Source organism: Trematomus bernacchii, unplaced genomic scaffold, assembly GCF_902827165.1.
Source record: "Trematomus bernacchii unplaced genomic scaffold, fTreBer1.1, whole genome shotgun sequence".
In the NCBI taxonomy this organism is placed as follows: Eukaryota; Metazoa; Chordata; class Actinopteri; order Perciformes; family Nototheniidae; genus Trematomus; species Trematomus bernacchii.
This window is the reverse complement of record NW_022987797.1, coordinates 909,122-935,263: the sequence shown is the minus strand read 5'-3', so window position 1 is coordinate 935,263 and position 26,142 is coordinate 909,122. Positions and strand designations below refer to the sequence as shown.

At 39.2% G+C, this 26,142-nt stretch overlaps 1 protein-coding gene across 1 annotated transcript in view; it reads left to right on the top strand.

Annotated features, from left to right (window-relative positions):
- grip2b (glutamate receptor interacting protein 2b) overlaps positions 1 to 26,142 on the top strand; it is a 303,981-nt gene that overhangs the window by 230,695 nt on the left and 47,144 nt on the right. The window contains exons 10-12 of the mRNA XM_034149909.1: positions 11,051 to 11,206; positions 11,516 to 11,668; positions 11,753 to 11,939. Coding sequence (XP_034005800.1) covers positions 11,051 to 11,206; positions 11,516 to 11,668; positions 11,753 to 11,939 — 496 coding nt within the window. The remainder of the gene's footprint in view (positions 1 to 11,050; positions 11,207 to 11,515; positions 11,669 to 11,752; positions 11,940 to 26,142) is intronic.

Sequence of the window (26,142 nt, the reverse complement as noted above, 5' to 3'; positions counted from 1 at the left end):
ACACAAGCACGTTAACATATACGAAAATGTATACACTTACTGCCATTTGAACGTCATGTGTTTTTTGACACATGCACCCTCACCTCCCGCTGCCATACGCATCATTTCTGCCATCGTCTGCTGAATAATTTGCTATCATCATAATTACTACTGCTACTAGAGGTTGTGAATAATTCAAGCGTAAATATGGGTCGTAATATGCTGCTGATAAAAACGCACAACTTTTGGCCCCTTTTAAAAGGCTCACATCAGGTCACAGTGTTGATGTGGATACAGTACATTGGCTTTCTTACATTTTTTCCTTGGGATATTAACCCTTTCATCAGCTAAGGCAACCTGTTGCACATATTGGACTTGTTTTCTAAGGTCAACACTGAAAGCTACATTTTAACTTTTTACTTTCATTATCACTCATGCATCATTACTTAGTCTCATCCACTACAGCATTCATGTAATATGAGAGAACAACTCATTACTAATTAGTGAAACAAAGTAAGAGCCGCAGCAGATGGCTGTTGTCTCTGGTGAACTAGCAAACACACAATGCTGTCCATCTATCATCCTCACCGTCGTCTCACATCGGCTCGTTGTTTAATATTTCAGCAGCCATTTGTTGATTTTGTGGCACTTTAATTCGTTTTTTTACAATAGTAGATGGATTTTGCACACAAATGTGTCATGAATCATAAAGGCATGAATAACAAAAACAAGAACATTTGGATCTGGGAATCCGCAAAAGATTATTCTTGGCATAAACAATTTTTCCACTTTTTTCAGGGTGTGGTAATTTGTTGAGTTATATCTTAACTGCATTTTGTAATGAGTCTGTACTGAACCCATCTGTTTATATGTTTAGAGTTAGTCAAACTTTAAGTTAAAGCCATTTTATTTATATGCTTCGTCAAAATGTTGTCCTGAAGTGACTTTTAAAAACTAATTGTAATAATTGTTGAATTTTGCCTGCGGTTTCGCAACCTGGCAGTCTAAATCTTTTCATACTGTAGGTATAAATACTCTGAGAAATGACCTGCAAGTGACAATAAGGAATTTTAAAGTTGTATTACAGGAATGTCGAGGAGATTTCCAAGTGTTCCTGTGGTGATCAGGTGTTCAATGCAGACCTGACATGATCAACTGAATGAAACAAGAAATCAGAGAGCCATCATGGCATGAATAAAAAAAGTGATTATCCTTCAATCACTCACAAACACATTAGAGTCTGGACCGCTGTCAAACAGATGGTGTGTGTTTAGTCATGTTGCCAAATTCAAATTGATGTTGATGTTGTTCTTTTACACCTTGTGTTGTCCTCCACCACAGCTGTTTGATGCTGCTGTGTCAGACGTGTGATGGAGCAGTTCTGTGGTGACTACTTTTACACTCTGCTATGTATCTGAAATATCTGAAATGATTTAGAAGAACGCTGTGTGAATGTGTGTGGGTCATATTCATTGTTCCACCTCCTGTCAAGAAGTCAGCCTTGTGTGAAAGACAGCATCCGATTAATATTAAAATTGCATTGTTTGTTCCGCAGTTGGTAGAGCAACATAAAGTTTGTAAAGCTTGTGTTTTCTCGCACCATATAGTGGACACAGGAAGTTGCGCAAGATGGGCAATATGTCAATTTCAGCCCTACACACTCTATTCAATTAGTAATGTTCACTTTTCATCCGGTCAACCACAGCAAAACCAGCATCCGGCCATTACCCCTAATTGCATGCAAGGTTGGGAGGGTCACTTTAAATATGTATTGCTAGTGAGCTGTAAAAAAAAAAGAGTAATCAATAACCGAATCTGAGTATCATAATATAAAAGTAAATCAACCCCATTCATTTCTGTTATTTATGGATTACCTCAATGTCAAATGCAATGCAAAATAAATACAATAGAAAATAAATATAAATAAGATGTATTGTGTTAAACAACAGAACAATGTTACCATAGAAAAGAAGAATATTTAATATTTAAAGCAGGATCAAGAATGGTTTTATTGATAGGAAAACCTGCCTTTCATTCAGCATATCCAGGCACTATGTAAATGTAACCTGTAAATATAATGTATGATGTCCTTTATTGTTTTATGTTTCATGTGGAACCTATATGCTGCAGGTCTCCCTTGAAAAAGAGATCTATGATCTCAATGGGACCAATCTGGTTAAATAAAGGTTTGAAATTAAATGAAATGAGTATACTGTATACACCAACACTGAAACTCATGAGCACATACTACAGTTTAAAAAAGCAGAAATAAAATCTGAGCTGACAGAAAATGCTCCGTTTTAGTTTAATACACACAGTTAAGATCACACACACTATTTTATGAAAATAATATAGGTTCACCTACTGAATTAAAAACAGAATAAATGGCCCAAAGAAAGAGAAAACCATAAAGCAGATTCAGGCAGTAGGCGTATAGATTCACACTTAGAGTATGAGCCTACAGAACAGTACAGCTTATGCTTAGTTTATGTCTGTAACAGTTCTCAAGTAACATAACACCTTTCTCCCAGTCGTTTTGGATAAACATGGACCCACAAATAGGGCATTAGAGTAAAAACCACAACAAAGACGTTCACCATTTTAAGTCAACCTACGCACATTTAACAGATCACAAAAGAAGAGAAGCGACACACCCAAGTGACATTCTATCCACCCCTCTCTCACTAAACAGTTTTTGCGTTATTAGTTGAAGGAGTGTTTCTTCACCCGTAGCCAAGTGTCGGCTTTTCATCTGCAGGAGAATTAGTGCCAGTGGATTTATAAGGAAATGCTGATTATCCCAGGTTACCGCCTCACAGCTGAGGGGTTTAAGTTTGACACACATACAGTGACATCAGTACACACATACAAACACACATACTGTACATATCTTCACCCACATGTAGAACCTGTGATGAAGCCGCCAGTATTGTAGAAACGTTCGTCAGACAAATGTAAATGAATCCCTTTATTCTTTCTCTTTTGCACACCTTTTACCTTTAGTTTCAATGTTAGTGAGAACATCTGTGTGTTTCTTAACTGACACTTGTGAGCGGTTGAAAAAGAGAGATTGATATACATGTAGAGATGTTGAATTCTAGACAGAAATAAACTTGAAACCTCTGACTGAGCTCGACTTTCTATAGATTTTTAGTGGGGCAGCGTTTCATCTCAGCATGAAAACGGCAGGAAGAGAGCAAGTTGAAAGGAGAAGTGACGGATGTGTGTGACAGGGAGAGTAAAGGCAGGATGGTTTTTAATCAAAGTCATTGCACCTCTCCTGCATGCTGTCAGATGCTGCTTACAACATCCTCTCATGGTTTCCTCTCTTCCTCTACTCTTTTTTGTCTTCCTTCTACCTCCTTTCATCTTATCTTCTGTTTATCTCCTAATTGTTCCTCTTTTCTCAACTTCCCCCCATTTAATTTACTAATTTTTCCTCTTTTTATCTCCTACCAATTTATTTCATTTTATTCTACGTTAAAGCAACACAAAACTTTACAAAGTACTAGAAGCTAGACATTATGGGACATCACACACACACACACACACACACACACACACACACACACACACACACACACACACACACACACACACACACACACACACACACACACACACACACACACACACACACACACACACACGAAAGGTCACCATCTCATCTCGCACCCCTTCATTTATCTCTACGAAGCAAAATTCAATCCTTTTTCTAATCATGATTGTGACCTCCTTCGTGTGTATATGTGTGTAAGAGAGTATTTGCGTGTGTGTGTGTGTGTGTGTGTGTGTGTTAGGAAGTGAACACAGCTCATTAAGATACTGATGGCCTTGCAGGAGACCTTGCGGCCAGCCAGCCACTGCTTTATTAATAGACACTGATTAAAGGTTTGGCCGTGTGTGTGTGTGTGTGTGTGTGTGTGTGTGTGTGTGTGTGTGTGTGTGTGTGTGTGTGTGTGTGTGTGTGTGTGTGTGTGTGTGTGTCAAAAGTGTGTGCATTCGCTTAATCTTGTGGAGGTGTTTGTATCTTCCATTAAAGGTGTGTAAGTTAGCATAAGTGTTTATGCAGAGGTGGAAGAAGTTAGCTGAAGTAAAAGTTGCAGTATTGTAAACAAATAAAAGTCATGTATTCACAAAGAGAACATATTCTGCTCATTTTCAGGTTCACATTTATATCTTTATATTAGGGCTGTCAGTCGATTAAAATATTTAATCGCGATTAATCGCATGATTGTCCATAGTTAATCGCGATTAATCACAAATTAATCGCACATTTTTTATCTGTTCTAAATGTACCTTAGAGGGATATTTTTCAAGTTTGTAATACTCTTATCAACATATGAGTGGACAAATATGCTTTATATGTTTGTTTATTATCATTTGAACAATGACAAATATTCTCATGAATATTAAACACAACAACCTCTGAACATTACAAATATTCGCCTCAATTCAACCTGGAACCTCTCTCATACAATAATACAATACAAAGTGTGTGTGTGTGTGTGTGTGTGTGTGTGTGTGTGTGTGTGTGTGTGTGTGTGTGTGTGTGTGTGTGTGTGTGTGTGTGTGTGTGTGTGTGTGTGTGTGTGTGTGTGTGTGTGTGTGTGTGAGGAGACACTGTGATGGATCATTGGAGCTATGTGCAGCTCAAGGCATATATGCTCGAACGGGAGCTGCCTGGACGCTGCAATCATGTTGCGCGCACTATCCGTGCTGAGTGTGCTGACTTTTCGTACAATGTCCCACTGTCTGGCGACATGCATAAAGTCAAGTGCTCGGCGCAGTTGTCGGCGAAATGTCGCTCCTCTGTTTTCATTGAAACAGCTCCTTATATCCGTTAGCGCAGCTAGCTAGCACCAGATGCTAACAACAACATGTAAGGTGTGCCTTGCTCGCTCCACACATACACACACCCTCCCGGTCCTCCCGATGGCCAGTCCGGGCCTGCCGTTGAGCGTGGAAGTGCGGTCTGCCACAAGCGGGCGGCAGGAGCGGGGCTGTCAGCATCAGCTTGTAGATGGTATTTTAAACTCGATGCGCTCTGAAACTACGGGGCGGCCGAGGACAAAAAATACACATGTGTTAATCGCGTTAAAATAATTAGTGGCGTTAATTTTTTTTTGCGTTAACTTGACAGCCCTACTTGATAGGTCAAATCCACCCAAATGACCCCAGAAGTGTTTTTTTGTGCTAAATCTCTCTAAAAGGTCAAATGTCACTTGTTTTGCATCAATCTTGATACAGGGTACTTATTATATGTTGTACTTTGGATTCCTAAAGCTTTTAGTCTACTATCCCATCATCCAAGGGTAGTTTTCACTATAAGTAAAAAAAAATTTTGGACGGACACTATAATTTACAGTTTTTTACTATGTTCAATCTGAATTTTCTTTCAAATAAAAAACATCTATATTGATTCTGACTTTTCTACATCCAACTCACAGGTTTATCATTACTTTGAGAAAAAAGATTATTAATTTTCCCCTTTTAGAAGTGTAGTTATGGTCATTTGTTCTGGAAATGTCATTTTCGAGCCTGAGACCTGGAAAACAGGCTCGGGGTTGAACAGGTTAACATTTAAAAACGTATTAATGTGTCATACCCACTTAACGGGAAGAAACTCAGCTATCAGACAATATTAACCATTTTTAGCAAAACGAAACATAAGGGTAATAACAAAGGCTCTGAATTAGCCCTGAGCGAAAAAAGGCTAACACACTTAGCACAGAACTCACGTTAAAATACCCTTATTACGTATCGTATCTGCACAAACAATATATCGATTAGCAAGCTGAGATTACACAGATTCGACAGGTATTAGTATCATTACTGACCAATCCGAACTCGCGACTTGAGAAGCTAACAAAGACATCACACCACGAAGCATTAGGTAGCCAACACGGCAATATGTCTTACCTTTGTTGTTTTCTGATCAAAAGTGGTCTTCAATGGCATTAAAACGATAAAAACGCTGCTGAAGGTTAATCCATAGGTTAATCCAATGTGTCTGTGTCACTTTGAAATGATTTCTGATAATCCATCAGCAATAAATCTAGTTTTCAGTTTTCAGATTTCAGAGCGTAAGATAGGTTTCGCTTTGGGCAAACTGCGTGTGCATAGCTCTCATTTCTCAATGGTAACGTGTATGTTCAATCTGAATTGACTTTAAAATAAAAAAAATCTATATTGATTCTGACTTTTCTACATCCAACTCACAGGTTTATCATTGCTTTGAGAAAAAAGATTATTAATATACCCCTTTTAGAAGGGAAGTTATTGTCATTTGTTCTGGGAATGTCATTTTCGAGCCTGAGACCTGAAAAACAGGCTTGGGGCTTAACAGGTTAATTAGAACAGTCACTGGGCACATTTACAAGTTACCTAACATTAGAAAGTTAGCAAAAGTAAGTTAAAGTTTGACAGTTTGGATAGTTTAACCTATAATGATATGCCAATGTTTATTTATCAGTTTATTTATATGTATTTTGGAAATAACTAGACATTTGAAATAAAGGTAGTGGAGTCAAAATTAAAATACTGGCTTCTAAAATAAAGTGAACCAAAAGTATAAAGTAGCATGAAATGAAATACTCAGCTAAGGCAAGATTACCTCAATATTGTACATCACTATATTCCAGGACTGTGTGTATGTGCAGCCATTTCCTGTGAGCAGATATGTCTCTACAGTGTGTTTGGCTGCACTTAAAGACATTATTTCTTCCCTGTGAGGAGAATGTTTTAACATTTCTCAGATCTCACCCAGAAACAACCCAAGGCTTCTGCTCCTCAGACCTCCTGCCAAACGATTGCTTTAGATAAGATGACTGTCACATGGAGGAAACAAAGGCTCTGTGACAGCACAGGGCAGCTTAGGATCTACTTCAGAGCGGAGATATGTGTGATGTGAGGAATTACACATGAAGTTGTGTAGGTTGCCAGAGTTTAGCTTTAATTGTATGCAAATGCTCACAGTGGGAGTTTCCCAAGAATATACTCTCCCAGAGATCTGAGGAAAAGGGACTTCAGCAGATGGTACCAGCATTTCTGTTTGATTTAATTTCTTTATCAGCTTGCATTTTGTAGACACTGTGTTGTTAATCTAATTATCGTACCACAGAAGTAGACGATTCCATATGCTAATTAACAACAGACTTCCAGTTGGTATTTTTTGGGAAATACTGGCAGGCGTTGAATATACTTACTTGCTCTCTTCACTGAACTGGCGTCTGTGAGAGTATGTGTTACAGGTGTCTTTATTTTTCTTAGAACATTTGGGGTAAATAAATAACTATGAACACAGCCTGTCACACCATACATAGTATGATCCTACCTCTGTCCTAGGCTAATGTAAATTAGCATATCAATTACTTCTTATCAAAAACATTCCAAGTGTCAACATTCTTGAAAAGCTCTTAGGCCTTACAGCACCACCATGGAAATTAATCAAGGTGTGTTTTACTTAAAGAGAAGGAACATAACCTTATCTATCTCAAATCAGTCACAGTACCATTTGCCTCCTTAGCTGACGCTTAGCATACAGATGTAGCACCTCATTTCGGACGCCCCTACCGATGTGGGCCCGTGATCGGCACGGGGTGGGCCCTCGTTGAAAGGAAAACCCTCCGCATGACTTGATACGCCCCCTTGATAAATAAATAAAATGATAATGAAACCAGCTGCAATGGATCATGGATCCACCAGGGGGAGCAGTGAATAAAAAGCTGCCACATTGAACTCATGTGAAATAAACAGCTGATAGATCTACAGGTATCTGATCCAGCGGATCTTTGTTAAGATCCATATGTCACGGATAGGATCATATTCTGTGCTAAATAAGAGACATGTAATCATTTACAAAACATCACCATGTTTTTATTTAACAAAATAATGTTGTTTAATCCACGTTGGCGTACTACAAAACCATCGGTTAGTTTTTTCATCAGGAAATGCAGCCCGGTTCAGACAAACGATTTTTAATCATCATCCTCACGATCATTTAATGTATCATATATGTTCGCCGAATTTACATGAAAGCACTAATAAATGTGGTTTAATCCACGTGAGTTTACAACTACAAAAATAATCGGTTTGTCATATATATCACATCCGACGGGAGGAAATGCAGCACGGCTCTCACTACCGATTTTTAATCATAATTGAATCATCATCTTCACGATCATTTATGTTTATGTTCGCCGAATTGACATGAAAGCACTGACAAATATGAATATACTGTAGTCAACTTCATTAAAACGTTATTAACTTGCCCAAACTCAGTAATTCACTAAAAAGAGGTTAATTTTTAATGGAGCCTCGTCATCTCACCATGGGCAAACGGGCTATAATATTATACTATTGTTAATAGTTTACTGTATTATTAGTATTTAATATTACTGCTATAACCATCACACATTGAGTTCATTGTTGTACAATGTTAAAATCAGACCGTTTTTTTTTTTTAAATAGTCTGAATGAAACAGCAGCTCTCAGGTGATCAACTGTGTGTGACTCTTTGTTTACACACCTAATGGCCCATCAGCCACAGCTCTCCCCCCCACCCCCCTGATCTCTCTTCTCCAGCAGTAAAGTCAACTGTAGGTTTGCATATTTATGCAGTGATCTGTCTCTTCCTCTCTCCCGCAGACAGCTGATCGCTGTCAGACCGGACCATGACTGTAAAGGACTAGGGGTGTCTAGTTCCCCCTCGACACATAGACTGATCCTTTTTTTTGTCCATGTCTGATTGGCTTAGACCTTTTGCGACTGCAAACATTTTTAAACAAACAAACATTGACCATACCGTTCACCAGCCCCCACCCCCCTCTGAGTGACACGCTTACAGTTAGCTGCCTTTGTGTATTGCAACCAGGGAGAGCCGTGATGGACGCTGCCACAATGAAACTCATATGAAATAAACAGCTGATTCCTCACACACACAGTAGCCTGTTGTTTCTATGCATAAAATAGTGAGAAACATGCCTCTGGTTAATTATTATATAACTTATTTTCTCCATAAAAGCTGGTGGGTTGAAAGCAATACGGGAGGTGAAAATAACTATATTGTAGAATACAGAAGAATTGTGATGCCGTGGCTTTATCTGAAAACTGACAGCATAATTGCATTTATGGCCCGGGACACACATATTTATTTAGATATGTTTTAAACAAGTTTAAATAAAAGGCTGGAGTGTTTCTTGCTCTGCCAGGTACAACAAGTGGGAGCGCGGTGCAAAGTATCTAGATAGAATACGGCGCTGGGTTTACAGTAGTTGTTGTTCTTATTATACATCAATGTAGTCCGCTGTATAGAAAACTGTAGTTTCCCCACAGCAGCAGATGCACATTCATGACGTCCGCTGGTGCATCATAAATACGTTGATAGTGTAAGTGCAGTCGGATTCTCAAAGCACTGCAGTCTCTTCTCCTAAATCCTTTTGAATTCTCCTATCCACTATTCATTAACCCTGAAAGGGTCTGTCGGCCATCATCGGTGTGACAAAGCTGTACCATCCCCCCTCTGTTAACAAGAGATAGTAGCCTATGTTGCGGACTCTCTTTGTTTCAAATAATTGCCCATCGGAATGTGACTAAAGTCTCCCATGGGGGATGGGAGACTTTTGACTTTTGTCACATTCCGATGGACAATCGGAATTACGTGCAGGGCAGCATTGCCGGTCTGAAAGGCTCTCTGGAAATATCAAACATTTAATTAAAGTTTTAAAAACAGTGACAGGTTCAAATCAGAGGTGGAAGAAGTATTCCGATTATTTACCTAGGTAAAAATACGTGTTAGAAGTAAATGTCCTGCATTCAACATTTTCAATTGCCCAAGTGAAAAGTATTATCATCTGAAAGTTAAATGAATCATTATGTTATTAGTATTAAATACATATAAGTATGTGTACAACTTATATTTAGAAATACTCCGTTGTAATTATTGATGCATAAATGTGTTAATCCATTCAATGTGGCATCTGCTATAATGGGGTTAATGTATGATATTACTTAATAATACAACACATTACTGTATAATACGTGATAATGTATGAGTTGATTTACTTCGATCTACTGTACTGTGTACACCACAACAATATTACAAAAAAGATACTGCATATTAAAGCAAACTATTGTAAAGGTAAAAGTATGAGCATAAAAAATAAAGAAGTGTAAACATTTACATTATTATTATGATTATTTAATATATAAAGACTATATATTATTGAATTACAATTAAGATAATAAGATTAGATATACTTTATTTGATCTAAAATATTGATGTTTTTTCGTTATAGCAGCCTGTGAAAACCATAACAAATAAGTGATTAAATGCTACTGTATTCAGCAAACACAACTGCAGAGCTGCAAACATTGCAAACAAACTAAGGTCTACAACACCCAGTTGTCTTTGTGTATTTGTGAATGAAGCGCCATCTCATGGTTAAATCCTGAAATTGAACAAATGGGGAAATTTGGCAACGCCCTCTTAGGAAATAGTGGGAGGGCTTTAATCTCCCAGCCAATGGGATCCGCTGGGTTTTTGGTTGGAATCCGCTGGGTGGAGTCCTATCTGGAGTGCTACATCTGTAATTAGCTTGTTACTGCTGTCCCAGGCATTGGTTTATATGCTTTTGCATGGAAGTAGAAGCCAAAGTTGTGATCACATTATATTATTTAAAGAAAGCTCAGCTTTCATGCCTAAAGTGACACACCAAACATGTTTGTAACTAACATGTTATGATTGACACAGTTTACAGTAGTGTTAAGCTGTCCTACTGATCGGCAGGTAATGGCAGTAAGGCACAAAAACCAATTGGGCAAGACTACACTTGCAACAATGATGTTAGCTAAACAATACAGGAATGGGTATTCATTCAGCATTATTATTATTATTCACAGGATTTACAATAGCCTATGATTTGGTGAGAAACTCCTGATGTAAAACATATGTTTTTTGTCAACAAAATAGAAAACTGGGCACCTTCAAAGTTTTAACACCAAGGTTCAAGGTTGGTGTCCAGGGAATTATTGTCCTCACAAGTAACCAAATCATTTTTGTGTGATCCAGTGAAGGTTCAGAAGTCGGACCACCCCCACTCCTGGGACCCCTGTGTGAACTTCGGTCATACTTTAAACTCCAGTCTCTGCAACACAAGTGCTACCCTCAACAAGTCGTGGACCGCCTCGAATAATAACACCATCAACAGCCTCGACTACTGCAAGTGTAAGAACGCAGGCAAAGTTAATAAGCCAACATCCCTGTTTCTCAAATATATATATTATATAGTATATTTGGTACTGGTTTTATTTAACTTTAGCTACTTCTAGCTAAAGTTGTTACTTATCTAAAGAAACCTACTTATATTATGCCAAATATTTAGATTTAGCAACCTTGCTTGCTAAGCCAAGATGTTATATGGAAGAATACTGAAGTAACTGCTTTACATGATAATGGGCTGAAACCCTTGAAGTTGCCTCAACACATTTCTATTTCAGAGAGGTTATAGCCTTTTTTTTTTCCTTTTTTTTTCAGCTCTAGTATCAGCCAGTTTCTCTCCCGGCTCTACGACAACATCGGGCCCCAGTAGCCAGAGCTCCAGCACCCTGCCAAGGCCTACAGTTCCCATGAGTCCACGTAACTCGCTGCTTAAACGACGGCAGAGAAAGAAAGAGCACAAAAGCTCCTGTGAGTCCTTTTGTCTCTGTCTTTACAATAATATCATTTTCTGAAGGGAAATGAATATAAAATATCACTGTTGTGTGTGTTCAGTGTCCCTGGCGTCCAGTTCAGTGGGTCCCGGTGGTCAGGTGGTTCATGTGGAGACCAGTGAGGTTGTCCTAACAGGCGACCCACTCAACGGCTTCGGTGTCCAGCTGCAGGGAGGAATATTTGCCACCGAAACGCTTTCTGCACCCCCACTCATCCGATTCATAGAGCCCGACAGCTCTGCAGAGAGGTGAGCACAAATGCGTTCATGCATGTGTAACAGGCCCCGCTATGCAGGGCGCGATGACAGATAATATTTCCTGCAAAACAGGAACAAATAGGATATAAACCCAGAAAATATGTAAGTACAAAATGTACAGGAGCTGTAAACAATTACATTTACTTGCATTCACTTTGATCAAAGAGCTCAGTTATGCTACAATAAAATAGCGACCGCCATTACACACGCGCACACAGCAACCACGAGGCAGTCTCCTACGCAGCATTGAAGACAATAAACAACGTCCAAACACCACTTCAAACATTAGGACATTGTGACACAACACTACCGTGGATATTTATATCACTTGTGACAATATGTACACAAAACTGACCTGCAAAACAGGAGAAATGATGAACAACCAAATTCTTAGCTGCTCGTTTGGCGAGCCAACGGCAGCTCCGTCTCCACATCAGTCCGTTTACGGCAGGCGCAAATCACAACAAACCCCTTTACGGCAGTGTTACCCTGCCATCTACTGCCCCCTGCTGTCCATTGTTAAACAGGTCATATAAAATCATATTAAATATAAACATATAATTGTGATTACACACTTTGTGTGGGTCACACATGACTAAACAAATGTGTGTAGTCTGTGATGTACAGCATTCCGGACACAAATATCTAAGTCAAGTTATTCTGCCCTAAAGGCACTGACACACCAGGCCGATTATCGGCGTCGGTGGGCGTCAGGCCGACGATGAGCGTCGACACGCCCTACTCAGATTGGTGTGTCCCGCACCGTCGGGTCTTTTCAGCCGGGCCGACGCCTTTTCGGCCGAAAACCAGCAGTCGGCCAAAGGCAGTCGGCAAAAAGAAATCACTCTGAGTGGCTGTTCAGCTAGCGAATCAGTGCATGAGAAGCGAAACGGAAGTGAGGGACCCAAACAAACTATTAAGAAGGCAAATCTGAGATTTAATTTAACTCCAGCTCTCGACACAGGTTCGGGAAAGCCCCATGAGCTTTTCGTTGTAGAGTGAAAATGGAACGCACACGCTATTTGTTGTTTGTTTATATCACGCAGTCTGTTCTTCTTCTCTCGGTTATCACGCAGTCTGTCTTCCGGTTGTTGCCTCTTTTGAATGACGAATACACACTACCGCCGCCTGCTGGTAAGGAGAGTTATTGCCACTCACGCATGCACAGTTAGTACAGATGTAGCACTCCAGATAGGACTCCAATGGGTGTGTCCCAACCAAAAACCCAGCAGATCCCAGTGGCTGGGGGCGTTGCCAAATTGCTAGAGGGCGTTGCCAAATTTCCCCATTTGTTCAATTACAGGATTTAACCATGAGATGGCGCTTCATTCACAAATACACACAGACAACTTGGTGTTGTAGAACTTAGTCTGTTTCCAATGTTGCAGCTCTGCAGTTGTGTTTTCTGAATACTGTAGCATTTAATCACTTATTTGTTATGGTTTTCACAGGCTGCTATAACGAAAAAACATCAATATTTTAGATCAAATAAAGTATATCTAATCTTATTATCTTAATTGTAATTCAATAATATATAGTCTTTATATATTAAATAATCATAATAATGTAAATGTTTACACTTTATTTTTTATGCTCATACTTTTACCTTTACAATAGTTTGCTTTATGCAGTATATTTTTTGTAATATTGTTGTGGTGTTTTTACACAGTACAGTAGATCGAAGTAAATCAACTTATACATTAAGATAAGATAAGATAAGATGGACCTTTATTAATCCCCGTGGGGAAATTCAGTAGTTCAAACAACAACAGGGTGAGAGTGAAAAACAGGACAGCACAGATTCACACAAAAATAAGATCAGCGATACAAATAAAAATAATAATAATGAGAAACTATGAAATAAGAAATGAATAAAATTAAAATGTAATTATCATATCATATATTATAATGTATTGTATTATTAAGTAATATCATACATCAACCCCATTATAGCAGATGCCACATTGAATGGATGAACACATTTATGCATCAATAATTACAACAGAGTATTTCTAAATACAAGTTGTAAAAATACTTATATGTATTTAATACTAATAACATAATGATTAATTTCAGATGATAATACTTTTCAGGGTTAGGGTTAGGTCCGGTCTGACAGCGCTTAGCTCTCTGCTGCAGAGAGGAAGAGAAGATCACTGCTCTAAACAAAGTCAAAAATCAAGATACAGTAGGCAACATAGGGGGGTGGGGGCTGGTGAACGGTATGGTCAATGTTTGTAAACACTGTGAAATGTTGACTTTATTTGATCATTTCAGTTAAAAACTAACGTTCATATTTCTCTTTTTGAGAAGAGAAATATGAATATGTTAGTGGCTGACCCAGCCCCATGGTCTGTCACAGTAGTGCGGGAAAGAGAAGTGCACTGTTTTGCCTAAGTCACTTACTCCAGAAGTAATAAGGCGTAAGTCAGGTTTCAAATTGCCTAAGTCACAACAACATGTTCGTAAATTGGCCTAAGTAATCTAATCCTCTTATTTTACACAATTGACAGACAGTGTTATTTGTACGTCAATAGTCATATATTGTCATAACCTTTTTGTGTGAAATAATTAATATTATTATTATTTCCGCCCACTGTTTGGCGAGCTGCATGAGAAACTGACGGGCTGTCAGGAGAGAGAGAGAGGGAGAGAGGAAAAGAGAGGATCCGTTTCTCCCGTGTTATTATCCAAAGTTAATGTAAACTTTTGAATAATGTACTTCATCTACTACATTATTTGATCGTGGTGAAGATGATGATTAAATTAGGATTATCGGTAGTGAGAGCCGTGCAGCATTTTCCTCCGGTCTGATGTGATATAAAAACAAACCGATTATTTTTGTAGTTGTAAACTCACGTGGATTAAACTACATGTATTAGTGCATTCATGTCAATTCGGCGAACATACATTAAATGATCGTGAGGATGATGATTAAAAAATAGTTTGTATGAGCCGGTCTGCATTTCCTGACAAAAAAACATAGCGATGGTTTTGTACTTACGCCAACGTGGATTAAACAACATTATTTTGTTAAATAAAAACATGGTGATGTTTTGTTAATGATTACATGTCTCTTATTTAGCACAGAATATGATCCTATCCGTGACATATGGATCTTAACAAATATCCGCTATATCAGATACCTCTACTGTTGATCTATCAGCTGTTTATTTTTTATTTCACAAGAGTTCCACTGTGGCAGCTTTTTAATCACTGCACCCCCTGGTGGATCCATGATCCATTGCAGGTTTCATTATAATTAAATGTATTTATCAAGGGGGCGTATCAAGTCCTGCGGGGGGTTTTCCTTTTCAGCAGGGGCCGACCCCGTGCAGATCACGGACCCACACGGGTAGGCGTCTGAAATGAAGTGCTACATCTGTACGTGCTTCTTGGCCGTCGGCTGAAGTCTTTGCGGTGTGTTCCAGTGCAACACATGGCCAAAACGCAGAGACGCGAGGCGACGCAACAGTCGGGGTCTGTCTGTGTCAGTTATTTGTTGTCAGATTGGTGTGTCCGGGCCTTTACAGTGCGTATCCTTTTGCTTAGCTATACAGTTAGCTAACATTCAAAAGTCCTCCAATAAAGATCCAAGGTTTGCTTTCTTGACTTTACTCTAGATTTATTTTACTTTGTAAAACTGTAACAATACAGAAATAAAACACATATAAGTATGCAGGCCTTACATAACATATAAGTAGCACTGTACAAACGACACACATACTACTATTAAAGGAATTAGCTATCATTAGCATCACTATTAGCTAGAAATAGCACAGATCACCATTAGCTAAATTAGCACACATTAAACTAGCTTCAGACCAAAAGGTACAAACTTCAAACATTCTGCACATAACACATCCAAATTGCACATTAATAACTCACAGACAAATAGTCTCCTAGGCTCAAGCATCACAGACACGAACACAGTTTACATGACATCTCTGCTCCATGTGTTGATCCGTTTACAAAGATCCTCGCAAAGTAGAGAGCGCTCATTCTGACACGCCCCGAGCAAACCAACAAAACCAAGGAGCGCTCACTCTGAGCCAAAAAACATGTCCCAACTCTATAAACATAGAAATAGGCAGCACACAAGTTAATTTTAATGTCATAGTCCAACAGAGATTTGCAGGAATTAGTCCTTAACCTGTTAAGCCCTGAGCCTGTTTTTCAGGTCTCAGGCTCGAAAATGACATTCCCAGAACAAATGACCATATCTTCCCTTCTAAAAGGGTTAAATTAATAATCTTTTTTCTCAAAGTAATGATAAACCTGTGAGATGGATGTAGAAAAGTCAGAATCAATATAGATGTTTTTTATTTTAAAGAAATTCAGATTTCACATAGTAAAAAACTGTAAATTATAGTGTCCGTCCAAAAATAATTTTGTACTTATAGTGAAAACTACTCTTGGATGATGGTAAGGTAGACTAAAAGCTTTAGGAATCCAAAGTACAACATATAATAAGTACCCTGTATTAAGATTGATGCAAAACAAGTGACATTTGACCTTTATAGAGAGATTTAGCAAAAAGAAACCACTTCTGGGGTCATTTGGGTGGATTTTCCATATCTCTGGCCCCCCTTGCTCGATTTTGATGGTTGACACCTCTTTCTGACCGTTTGAGCCAATAGAATCGAAGGTGGAGTCCCCCACACACACTCATTGTGAAACGAAAAGGTGGGGGCTTCGCGCATGTAATTTTGCATCAGAGTGAACCGATCTCTAGCTTTGACATCTGGAAACGGAAAAGCAGTTTTAATGCTTATGGATTATCAGAAATCATTTCAAAGGGACACAGACACATTGGATAAACCTATGGATTAACTTCAGCAGCGTTTTTATCGTTTTAATGCCATTGAAGACCACTTTGGAGAGACTACAGAGCCAAGGTAAACATGTTAGCATTTTTAGCTACCTAGCGTCAAATGTTTTGAGGTCTGTTTTTGCTTATAACATCGCCATTTCGTATAATTCAGTGATAATGTGGCTACCCATCGATTCTGTGTCACCTCACGATGTGAAACGATGTCATGGATGTAGAGAAGAGTGTTAGCATTTTTCACTCGTTGCTAATTCAGAGGCTCAGTGTTAGCATTGTGGGTTTTATTTTATTTTTATTTTTTTTAAATGATCAGTTAGATGAGTTTCTTCCCGTTACATGGATATAAAACATTCATAGTTTATTAAATGAACATGCCCTCAGACACTGTTTCCTGCAAGATGTTGCGGCAGTGCCCCGGTACCGGGGTCTCTCGGGCTTAACAGGTTAATAAGTGTCTAAATAAGACGACTAAACGTCATCACGCTGAACATTAGCCACCTTTAGCTTAGCGAAGGGGGCCGTGAAGTCATGTGACCCTGATTCCTTTATAGCCAGATGTTAGCTTTAGTTTTATACTTTTATAAAGAGTTAATATGAGGAGACTATCCTGCTGGATAAAAAGTGTAAGCATCATAAACGCGTGTCTGCAACAGATGTTGTTTTCTTTGGTGACACTTTAATTCATCTGTTTGTGCTCATGACTTGATTGAACTCTCTCTGTATGGTTCCTCAATTATGTCTGCATTGCGTGTGTGTGTGTGTGTGTGTGTGTGTGTGTGTGTGTGTGTGTGTGTGTGTGTGGGTGGTGGTGTGTGTGTGTGTGTGTGTGTGTGTGTGTATGTTTACTGATTGATGTTCCCGTTGTATTACCAGCTTCTCTAAGTGCGGGGTGTGTTTCTTCACCCTGAGGCTGCACTCCCTCCATTAGTGCCCACGCTAACAACACTAATTAGTTAGCTTCGTTTCACCCACGCTGGAGGAATCAATAAGTCCCTTCCTTTCTGCCTGACAGGATAAAGCCCCTTCACAGGATAAAGCCCCTTCAAACCTCCCTGAATTACGCTTAACCTTAATTAATAGTCTTTAATACCACCAGTCTTTTCAGCGGTGACCAACGAGGGCAGCCGTTTTGGATAATTTGCATTCTGATCCTCACCACCAAAGGTTTCTGTTTAAGCCAAAACTACCAGAAGACATTTGTGAGGAATCTGCAACTAATAGTGAGCATTGTGTAACACCATAATCACATGTTGCTCTTACTATAAAACTGCTGTCAGTGCTATACAAAAAGTATGACTCAAAATGTATAGTTAACAATAAGATAGGAGTTTTGGACTGGAAAGACAAAATATCAGTCAAAACAACATTTCACAAAACACTACAGCATTTCAGAAAACGCTATAACATTTCAGAAAACACCACAGCATTTCAGAAAACGCTACAGCATTTCAGAAAACACTTCAACATTTCAGAAAACACTACAGCATTTCACAACACGCTACAGCATTTCGCAAAACGCAACAGCATTTCAGAAAACACCACAGCATATCACAAAACACTTCAACATTTCAACTTTTACGGAAAGGGTATTCCTTTAGGGAGAACACTTCTTGTTTGTGATTCGACAGAGCCAGCCAGAGAAGGACTGCTGTGATTGGTTGTTTTTGCTGCCAGTCAATAAATGACGCTTCGTGATTGGTCAGCACCCGACAGCGCAACGTGTCCCAAAAACATCAGCCGTTAGCTGTTGGCACACAGAGCTCACAGCTCCTCATATCTGTTCAGAAACTGGACATGTACAAAACACAGACTGTCTGACACAGACAGTCTGTGTTTTGTACATGTTTAGACTGTCTGTGTCATGGCGAATACAGTCGCTGCTTTATTTCTGTCTGTATGACGTTGTTGTGAGTTTTGGATGGAGCAGCTACATTTATGGCGCGTTTCCACTACAGCGCGGAGCACGGTTTAAGAGGGCTGTGACGTCAGCGGCCCGTCTTTGGTTGCGTTTCCACTTGGCCTAGTACCGGCCGGCGGGTCCTAATTCACAGTTTTTCTGGCCTCATAAAATCGTGGGTCTAGGGCCAGAGACAACAAGGCTGAGTCGGGCTGAGTATGCTAAACTAGAGAGAGCATAGCTGGCAAGGGGGCTACAACTACAACAAGATGGACATATTTGACCGTGATTTAATTGTAATACACGTTTCAAAATGATGCCGAAGTAACAACATACTGATACCGGTTAGTAAAAACCATGAATTAATGCTTTGTCAAGTCTGCAGACAGACGGCAGGCGAAAAACCTTTTAAAATGCGTGTTTTCTAAATGGAGATTGGCTAAGCTAACGCAGTACACTCACAACAACGGCCTATACAGACATAAATAAAGCAGCGACTGTATTCTCCATGACACAGGCAGTCTGTGGTTTGTACTTGTTTAACTTTTGTCTAGTTTCTGAACATATATGAGGAGCTCTGAGTGCTAACAGCTAACGGCTGTGTTGTTTTTCTGGGGTTCTCATTGAAGATGACGTCACGGCTCCGCCTACACTGCGTTACTATAGATACTACCCCAGTTCCTAAACTGTAATGGAAATGCGCCATAAAGTGAGCCAGTCCTAACGAGGCCTAGCCATACCGAGCGAGGCCATGCGAGGCCGTGTAGTGGAAACGCGCCATTAGCCTGATCGATCCGATCTCCATTCAGAAAACATGCATTTTAAAAGGTTTTTCGCCTGCTGTCTTGTCTGCACACTTGTCAAAGCATTAATTCATGGTTTTTACTAACCGGTATCAGTATGTTGTTACTTCAGCATCATTTTGAAACGTGTATTACAATTAAATCACGGTAAAATATGTTCATTGTTATCTACCATAGTATTTGCATGGATATAAGCCCCGCCCCCCCTAAAAAAAGCAACTCACCTTGTGGTAAACCCGCAACAAAAAAATTATTTGAGCTCCATACTGTTTCAGAAATAATCCTTGATGTGGTTTAGAACAGGATGGCGTTTTATCACAGCAGAATTTAACTTTATCTCCGGTAGAATTCTGATCAGGCATTAGCTCCGCCTCCTCTTTTTTTTTTTTCAAGCTAAGGACCCAAAATCCGCGTTTCTCTAAACAGGGCTGGAATAGAGGGATATGAGGGATGTCTAAAATGCATGATCTGTTTGTATTTTGAGAAAAACACATCATAGACATGTTTTTATATATTTGTATATATCTGAGACCCATAATATATGCCTAAAAATAGCATGATAGGTGCACTTTAACAAATATGATCTATTCTTATGTAACAAGACATGAAACTACTGTATAAGTGTTAATTGTGTCTAAATAACAAGAAATTAGGTATTTCTATCTAAGAATATGTTTTGGGGTATTGACAGTTCAGCTACCAATAGCAAGGTGATATTGACCAGTATGTTTCATCTTTGCACATTTATATTTTTGTAAAATTTGTACTGAAGGTTAGACAGGAAACCGGGTACAGGAAGTAGGAGAAAGTGAACTGAATAGCATGGCTGCGTTTCACTTCTCTTATTTTTCATTTCCTCGCTCCTCGGTCTCGGTCTTACCGGAAGTTGATTTGTCTGCGCCATCTTGAGTAGCGTCCCAATGGCCTTATTTTTGCCGGAGGACCGAGGAGCGAGGAGCGAGGAGCGATAATAGAGGAGCTATAACCGAGGAACCACCAGACCATCCTTCGATGAAATCCTCAGACACTCGCCCCGCCCCCTTACTGTGTATCGCTCACTGATTGGACGATGCAGCGCATGCACTGATCTGTTGCTTCTTGACATGAGAGCAGTTTCCCAGCGGAGTGAAGAAAACACATGAAACTCACGGGACTCACTCCTCAGTTCATACTGTGTTTTGTTTCAATGAATGCATCATTCAGTTACAAATATGTGATATATCTGAACAACAAAGTGGTCAAAAATCATTTTATTCATTTATTGGAAACATTTTCATGATCGCTTTTTTCGTTGTACATTTTCATTTATTGTCATTTCCATTCAGTCAGTCATTAAGTGCTATTTAACATGATCATTTGCTACATATCCACACAAACAAACACAGTGTGCAATCCAATGAATGTTAATCTAACTGGGTTTTGATAGATAACATATCTCTTTTTCTTCTCTGAATTATTTTATTTCTATTGTGCACTCTAATCAATATTAATCCAACTATTGTTCGTTTATACATTTTAAGAATGGCGTGTAGTGCCGAGAGATAGGAGTTGGAGGCGGTGCATCGAAGGTGAAAAGTGGTGCTTTAATGAGCAGCAGAGACGGACATGTTGTCGGGTCGCAGCCCGGGAAGAAGAGAAAGAAGCCAGGAGGGCACACAATAAATACTGTCAGCAACACATATGTCCGTGCGGAAACAATACCCCTAACCTGTAGTTCCATGCGTGAATTATGTCAATCAGTGATCACTACAGACGTTTATCTTTTTTGAGAATGAGTTCTTATTTTATTTAATGTATTTGGGTCTACAACAGATGATACAAATGTTTGTGTCAGTAAATGTGTACTAACAGAGGCGGGGGTGTTTGTGAAAACAACGGGGACAGAGCTGGCTGCTGTCAGACGATCAGCTGTGCAGCGTCATCACAAACGGACGTCGCTTCACGTGACGCTCCGGAGGAAAGGACGTCCCATTGCTCTTAAAACTCATTTCCCTGCTTCTCGTGGTTTCCTTGCGTCTCTCCATGCTTCCCTGGTGGGAGGGACTAGTCGCAGGGAAACAACGCAAGTGAGGGACGCAAGGAATCCATTTAACCGAAGTAAAACGCAGCCCATGGCAGTAGACTACTATTCATTTTCCCTATGCAACCTGAAGAGTAAAAGGGTCAAGTCCGTCAGAAAGCAATGACTGTAAGTGTAAGCCTTACACTTACACTGTAAGGATTAGTAACATGTATTGTGTTTATATGATGACATTTGGAGATATTTAAACTCAATGAGAAAATACGTTAGCATACACGCTAGCGTTAGCCATACTAGCCTGTATACATGCTTATTGCACAGCTAGCATTAGCTATATTTACCTTGTTTACACTTAGCAGTCCTATGTGTTAATCTGTGCATGTTACACTTGCATGTATGAGATCATTAAGTGCCTTGTAACTTCTTTTTTTATAGTTTCACTCCGTTTGAATGTCAGTGGACTGCAAATAAGTCAATAAAGGAGCATGGCTGCTCATTCCCTGGCTCTCAAAAGAGTTTGGCTGGCTGTTTAATCTATGTTCACACTGAGACAGTACAACACATAGAGAGAACATTACACCTATTGTGTAAGTGCATACAAGCAGGTCACACAGTATGATCACAAATACATAAACTCTGATAAAAATCAGTTTTTATTAAAAAGTACAGGCTGCATATGTGTTCTCAGCCTTGGTGAAACTTGTCATGTGTCTGAACCTCTCTTTAGCCTGTTACGGGGTACCGGGCGTATAAACGCGTCATTTGCAGGAAACAACGTCTAAGGAATCTTAATATTTAATAAACTATGAATGTTTTATATCCATGTAACGGGAAGAAACTCAGCTAACTGATCTTTTTAAAAATGTTTTCCAAAAAAAAAACACAATGCTAACACTCAGCCTCTGAATTAGCCACGAGCGAAAAAATGTAACCTAAAACGGCACTTAAACTCACAATAACTCCCTTATTACTTATCCTAGATGCACAGCCAACCACTCGTTTTTGGTGTCCTGGAGACACTGAATCTAGGGGTGCCCACCTCAACACTCAGTGATAAACATTTGCGACGCTATAAACGAAAGCGTACATCATAACATGTGGAGCTAGGTAGCTAGAAACGCTAACATGGCTTACCTTGGTCAAAACTGGTCTTCAATGGCATTAAAACAATAAAAAAACGATGCTGCAGTTAATCCATAGGTTCATCCAATGTATCTGTGCCCTCTTTGAAATTATTTCTGATAATCCATAAGCAATAAAACTGCTTTTTCGTTTCCAAATGTCAGAGCTAGAGATCGCTTCACTCTGCTGCATATTTACATGCGCGCAGCCCCCACATTTTCTCTTCACAACGTGTGTGTTTGGGGGCCTCCCCCTTCGATTCTATTGGCTCTACCGGTCAGAAAGAGGTGTCAACCATCCAAATCGACCAAGGGGGGCCAGAGATATGGAAAAGAAACAATTTTCACCCAAATCACCTCAGAGGTGGAGTGGTTTTGGCTAAACCTCTCTAAAAAGGTAAAATGTCACTTGTTTTGCATCAATCTTGATACAGGGTACTTATTATATGTTGTACTTTGGATTCCTAAAGCTTTTAGTCTACTAACCCATCATCCAAGGGTAGTTTTCACTATCTGTAAAAAAGAATATTTGGACGGACACTATAATTTACAGTTTTTTACTATGTAAAATCTGAATTTTCTTTAAAATAAAAAACATTTATATTGATTCTGACACTTCTACATCCAACTCACAGATGTAACCTTGCTTTGATAAAAGAAATTATTCATATAACCCTTTTAGAAGTTAAGTTGTAGTCATTTGTTTTGGGCATGTCATTTTCGAGCCTGAAACATGAAAAACAGGCTTGGTGCTTAACAGGTTAGTGGTTCATTAATAAAACAGATATTTCAACGTGTGCCTACTTTGTTCATGTACTGTTGAGGTTAATTTCAGTAGTTGTGTGCTATAATGTATTTACAAAGTGTGAAGAGGAGGCAACTTTAGAATAGAGAACCTGTTCAGGTCAATTAGAGTCAAACTACTAGCTTATTGGTTATGAACAAGACTTCACTTTAAAATAGGGAAGATATTCTTAGATAGAAATACCTAATTTTGAGTTATTTAGACTTAATTAACACTAATAGTTTCATGTCTTGTTACATAAGAATAGATCATATTTGTTATCAGTGGCGAACCGTCAGGACCTTCAAGGTATTCAGAGAATACCCAACACTCAGATAAAACAAACAAAAAATCGATTTAATTATATAAATAAAATGTATGCAAATGTATGTAAAATTAATAAATGAGAATCGCATCTGTGTTGTTGATCTGTAATATTACAGTGTTACGTTGATTTGTTTGTCCTTCTCGGTCCATGCACTACGCATTTCAGTGGTTTTGTGTTATAAAAAAAAAAGCAACCAATCAGATCTTGTTCTGGGTCTCTGGGTAGAATATCCTTCAACCAAGGTATTCTATATCCTTGATAGAATACCCTGGCCGTTGCACTGAATGAGAGCGTACCTTTGGATTGACAGTTTGATCAACCAATCATATATTCATTTGTAGCCAATGGGCGTATTCTTTCAGAGTTCCCCTCGGTTCTAGGGGTATTCTAGAAGGCCCGGTAGTTCACTGGCTCGAGACAGAGGATCTAGATAAATGCCACGAAGTAATTCATATGCTGTTTTAAGTGGGTTTGGTGACAGAGCAGTAAATGCTGCTGTATACATGCCCTCAATTGTATCACTCAGGGACACAGTCAAACGTTGAGTACAGTATTCACAAACAGTTATTTATTTACTTATTTTGCAGGTCTCCCTTGAAAAAGAGATCTATGATCTCAATGGGACCAATCTGGTTAAATAAAGGTTTGAAATTAAATGACTCCAGATATTCCCTCTGACTCGGATAACAGGGCGTTAACTCGTCCATTCCATTGGCCAGTGATCTTATGTTGCCCATGATGAGAGGGGGGAGACGCAGTTTATAACTCCTTTTCCTTATGAATCTGGACCTATCCCCCTGCATCCTCTGTGTTGTTCTCCTGTGGGGATAGCCATTGTTAGGACCACCATGCTAGCCGGCTTCAGCGCGATTAGCTTTTCCCTGGTGTAAACAAGGCGGCCATGCGGTTGCTGAGGTGTGGATGCACAACACAAACAAACAAACAAAATCAAACAAAATCTCTCTCTGCAAGAGTTTAGAGAGGGCACAGAGTAATACAAGTAACTAATGTTAAAAAGTAAGATCAAATAAGAAAGGTTAAAGTTGAAAATAGTACAAATCTACAAGTCTGGCTTCCTCTTCAGTGTGCAACTGCAACAGGCTGCATGCCTATTAACATATTGAAGAGATATATATATATATCAGTGGCGAACCGTGTCTATCACAACTGGACCTTCTGTAGACACACACACACACCCCACGCCCCCCCCCCCCGCCGTTATAATGTCCGTTTTTTCACTAAATTGTCGTCTTGAAAAGGGCACTCACAACAATTCCGCAACAACATCATCTTCACCTGTTGCACTTGCCATTTCAACGTTAAAAACAATAAAACAGCATATGAATTGCTTCGTGGCATTTATCTAGATCCTCTGTCTCGAGCCAGTGAACTACCGGGCCTTCTAGAATACCCCGGAACCGAGGGAAACTCTGAAAGAATACGTCCATTGGCTACAAATGAATATATGATTGGTTGATCAAACTGTCAATCCAAAGGTACGCTCTCATTCAGTGCAACGGCCAGGGTATTCTATCAAGGATATAGAATACCTTGGTTGAAGGATATTCTACCCAGAGACCCAGAACAAGATCTGATTGGTTGCTTTTTTTTTCTAACACAAAACCAGTGGACCGAGAAGGACAAACAAATCAACGTAACACTGTAATATTACAGATCAACAACACAGATACGATTCTCATTTATTAATTTTACATACATTTTATTTATATAATTAAATCGATTTTTTGTTTGTTTTATCTCAGTGTTCCAGGGTATTCTCTGAATACCTTGAAGGCCCTGTTGCTAGATACAAAAATGGCATTGTTCGAAATGCAGATTGAGAATAGATTATTTAAAAAAGGACTCAAGATAGATTATTTAAAAAAAAGGACTCAACAAGAATAATATCTAATAAACACTTTTGCTGGACAATGATTAATAAAAAACAATGGAAAAATGGGAAAATGAGACAGAGAAAAAGAGGAAAGAATTGAAGGGCACAAAAAAAGGAAAACAGAGTAGTCATTGAGACCAAGCGATAGTCTTGGCAAGCTATTAAATCCTCAGTAGATCATAATGAATATGTCTGACTGCATATTAATACCGGTCACCCACTCATGGCTTTATTGGAGGATATATCAAATGTGTGTATCTGTGTGTGTGTGACATTCAGACAAGGGACCATCCTAAGTACCCTGTGAATCCAAAGGGCAGTAACTGCCTGAATGTGTAGCCCTTAAAGTGAGACAAATCACTTCATCATCATATTATCCAGTGAGAAGTCACCTCGGGCCAGAAACGGATTCCCTAATCATTCAGAAGCATTTAATAATATGGTTCTTATTTCAGTTGAGTGCACCAATTCCAAATCGCACTCATGACTTCTGACCCTTTGGCAGTACAGATGGAA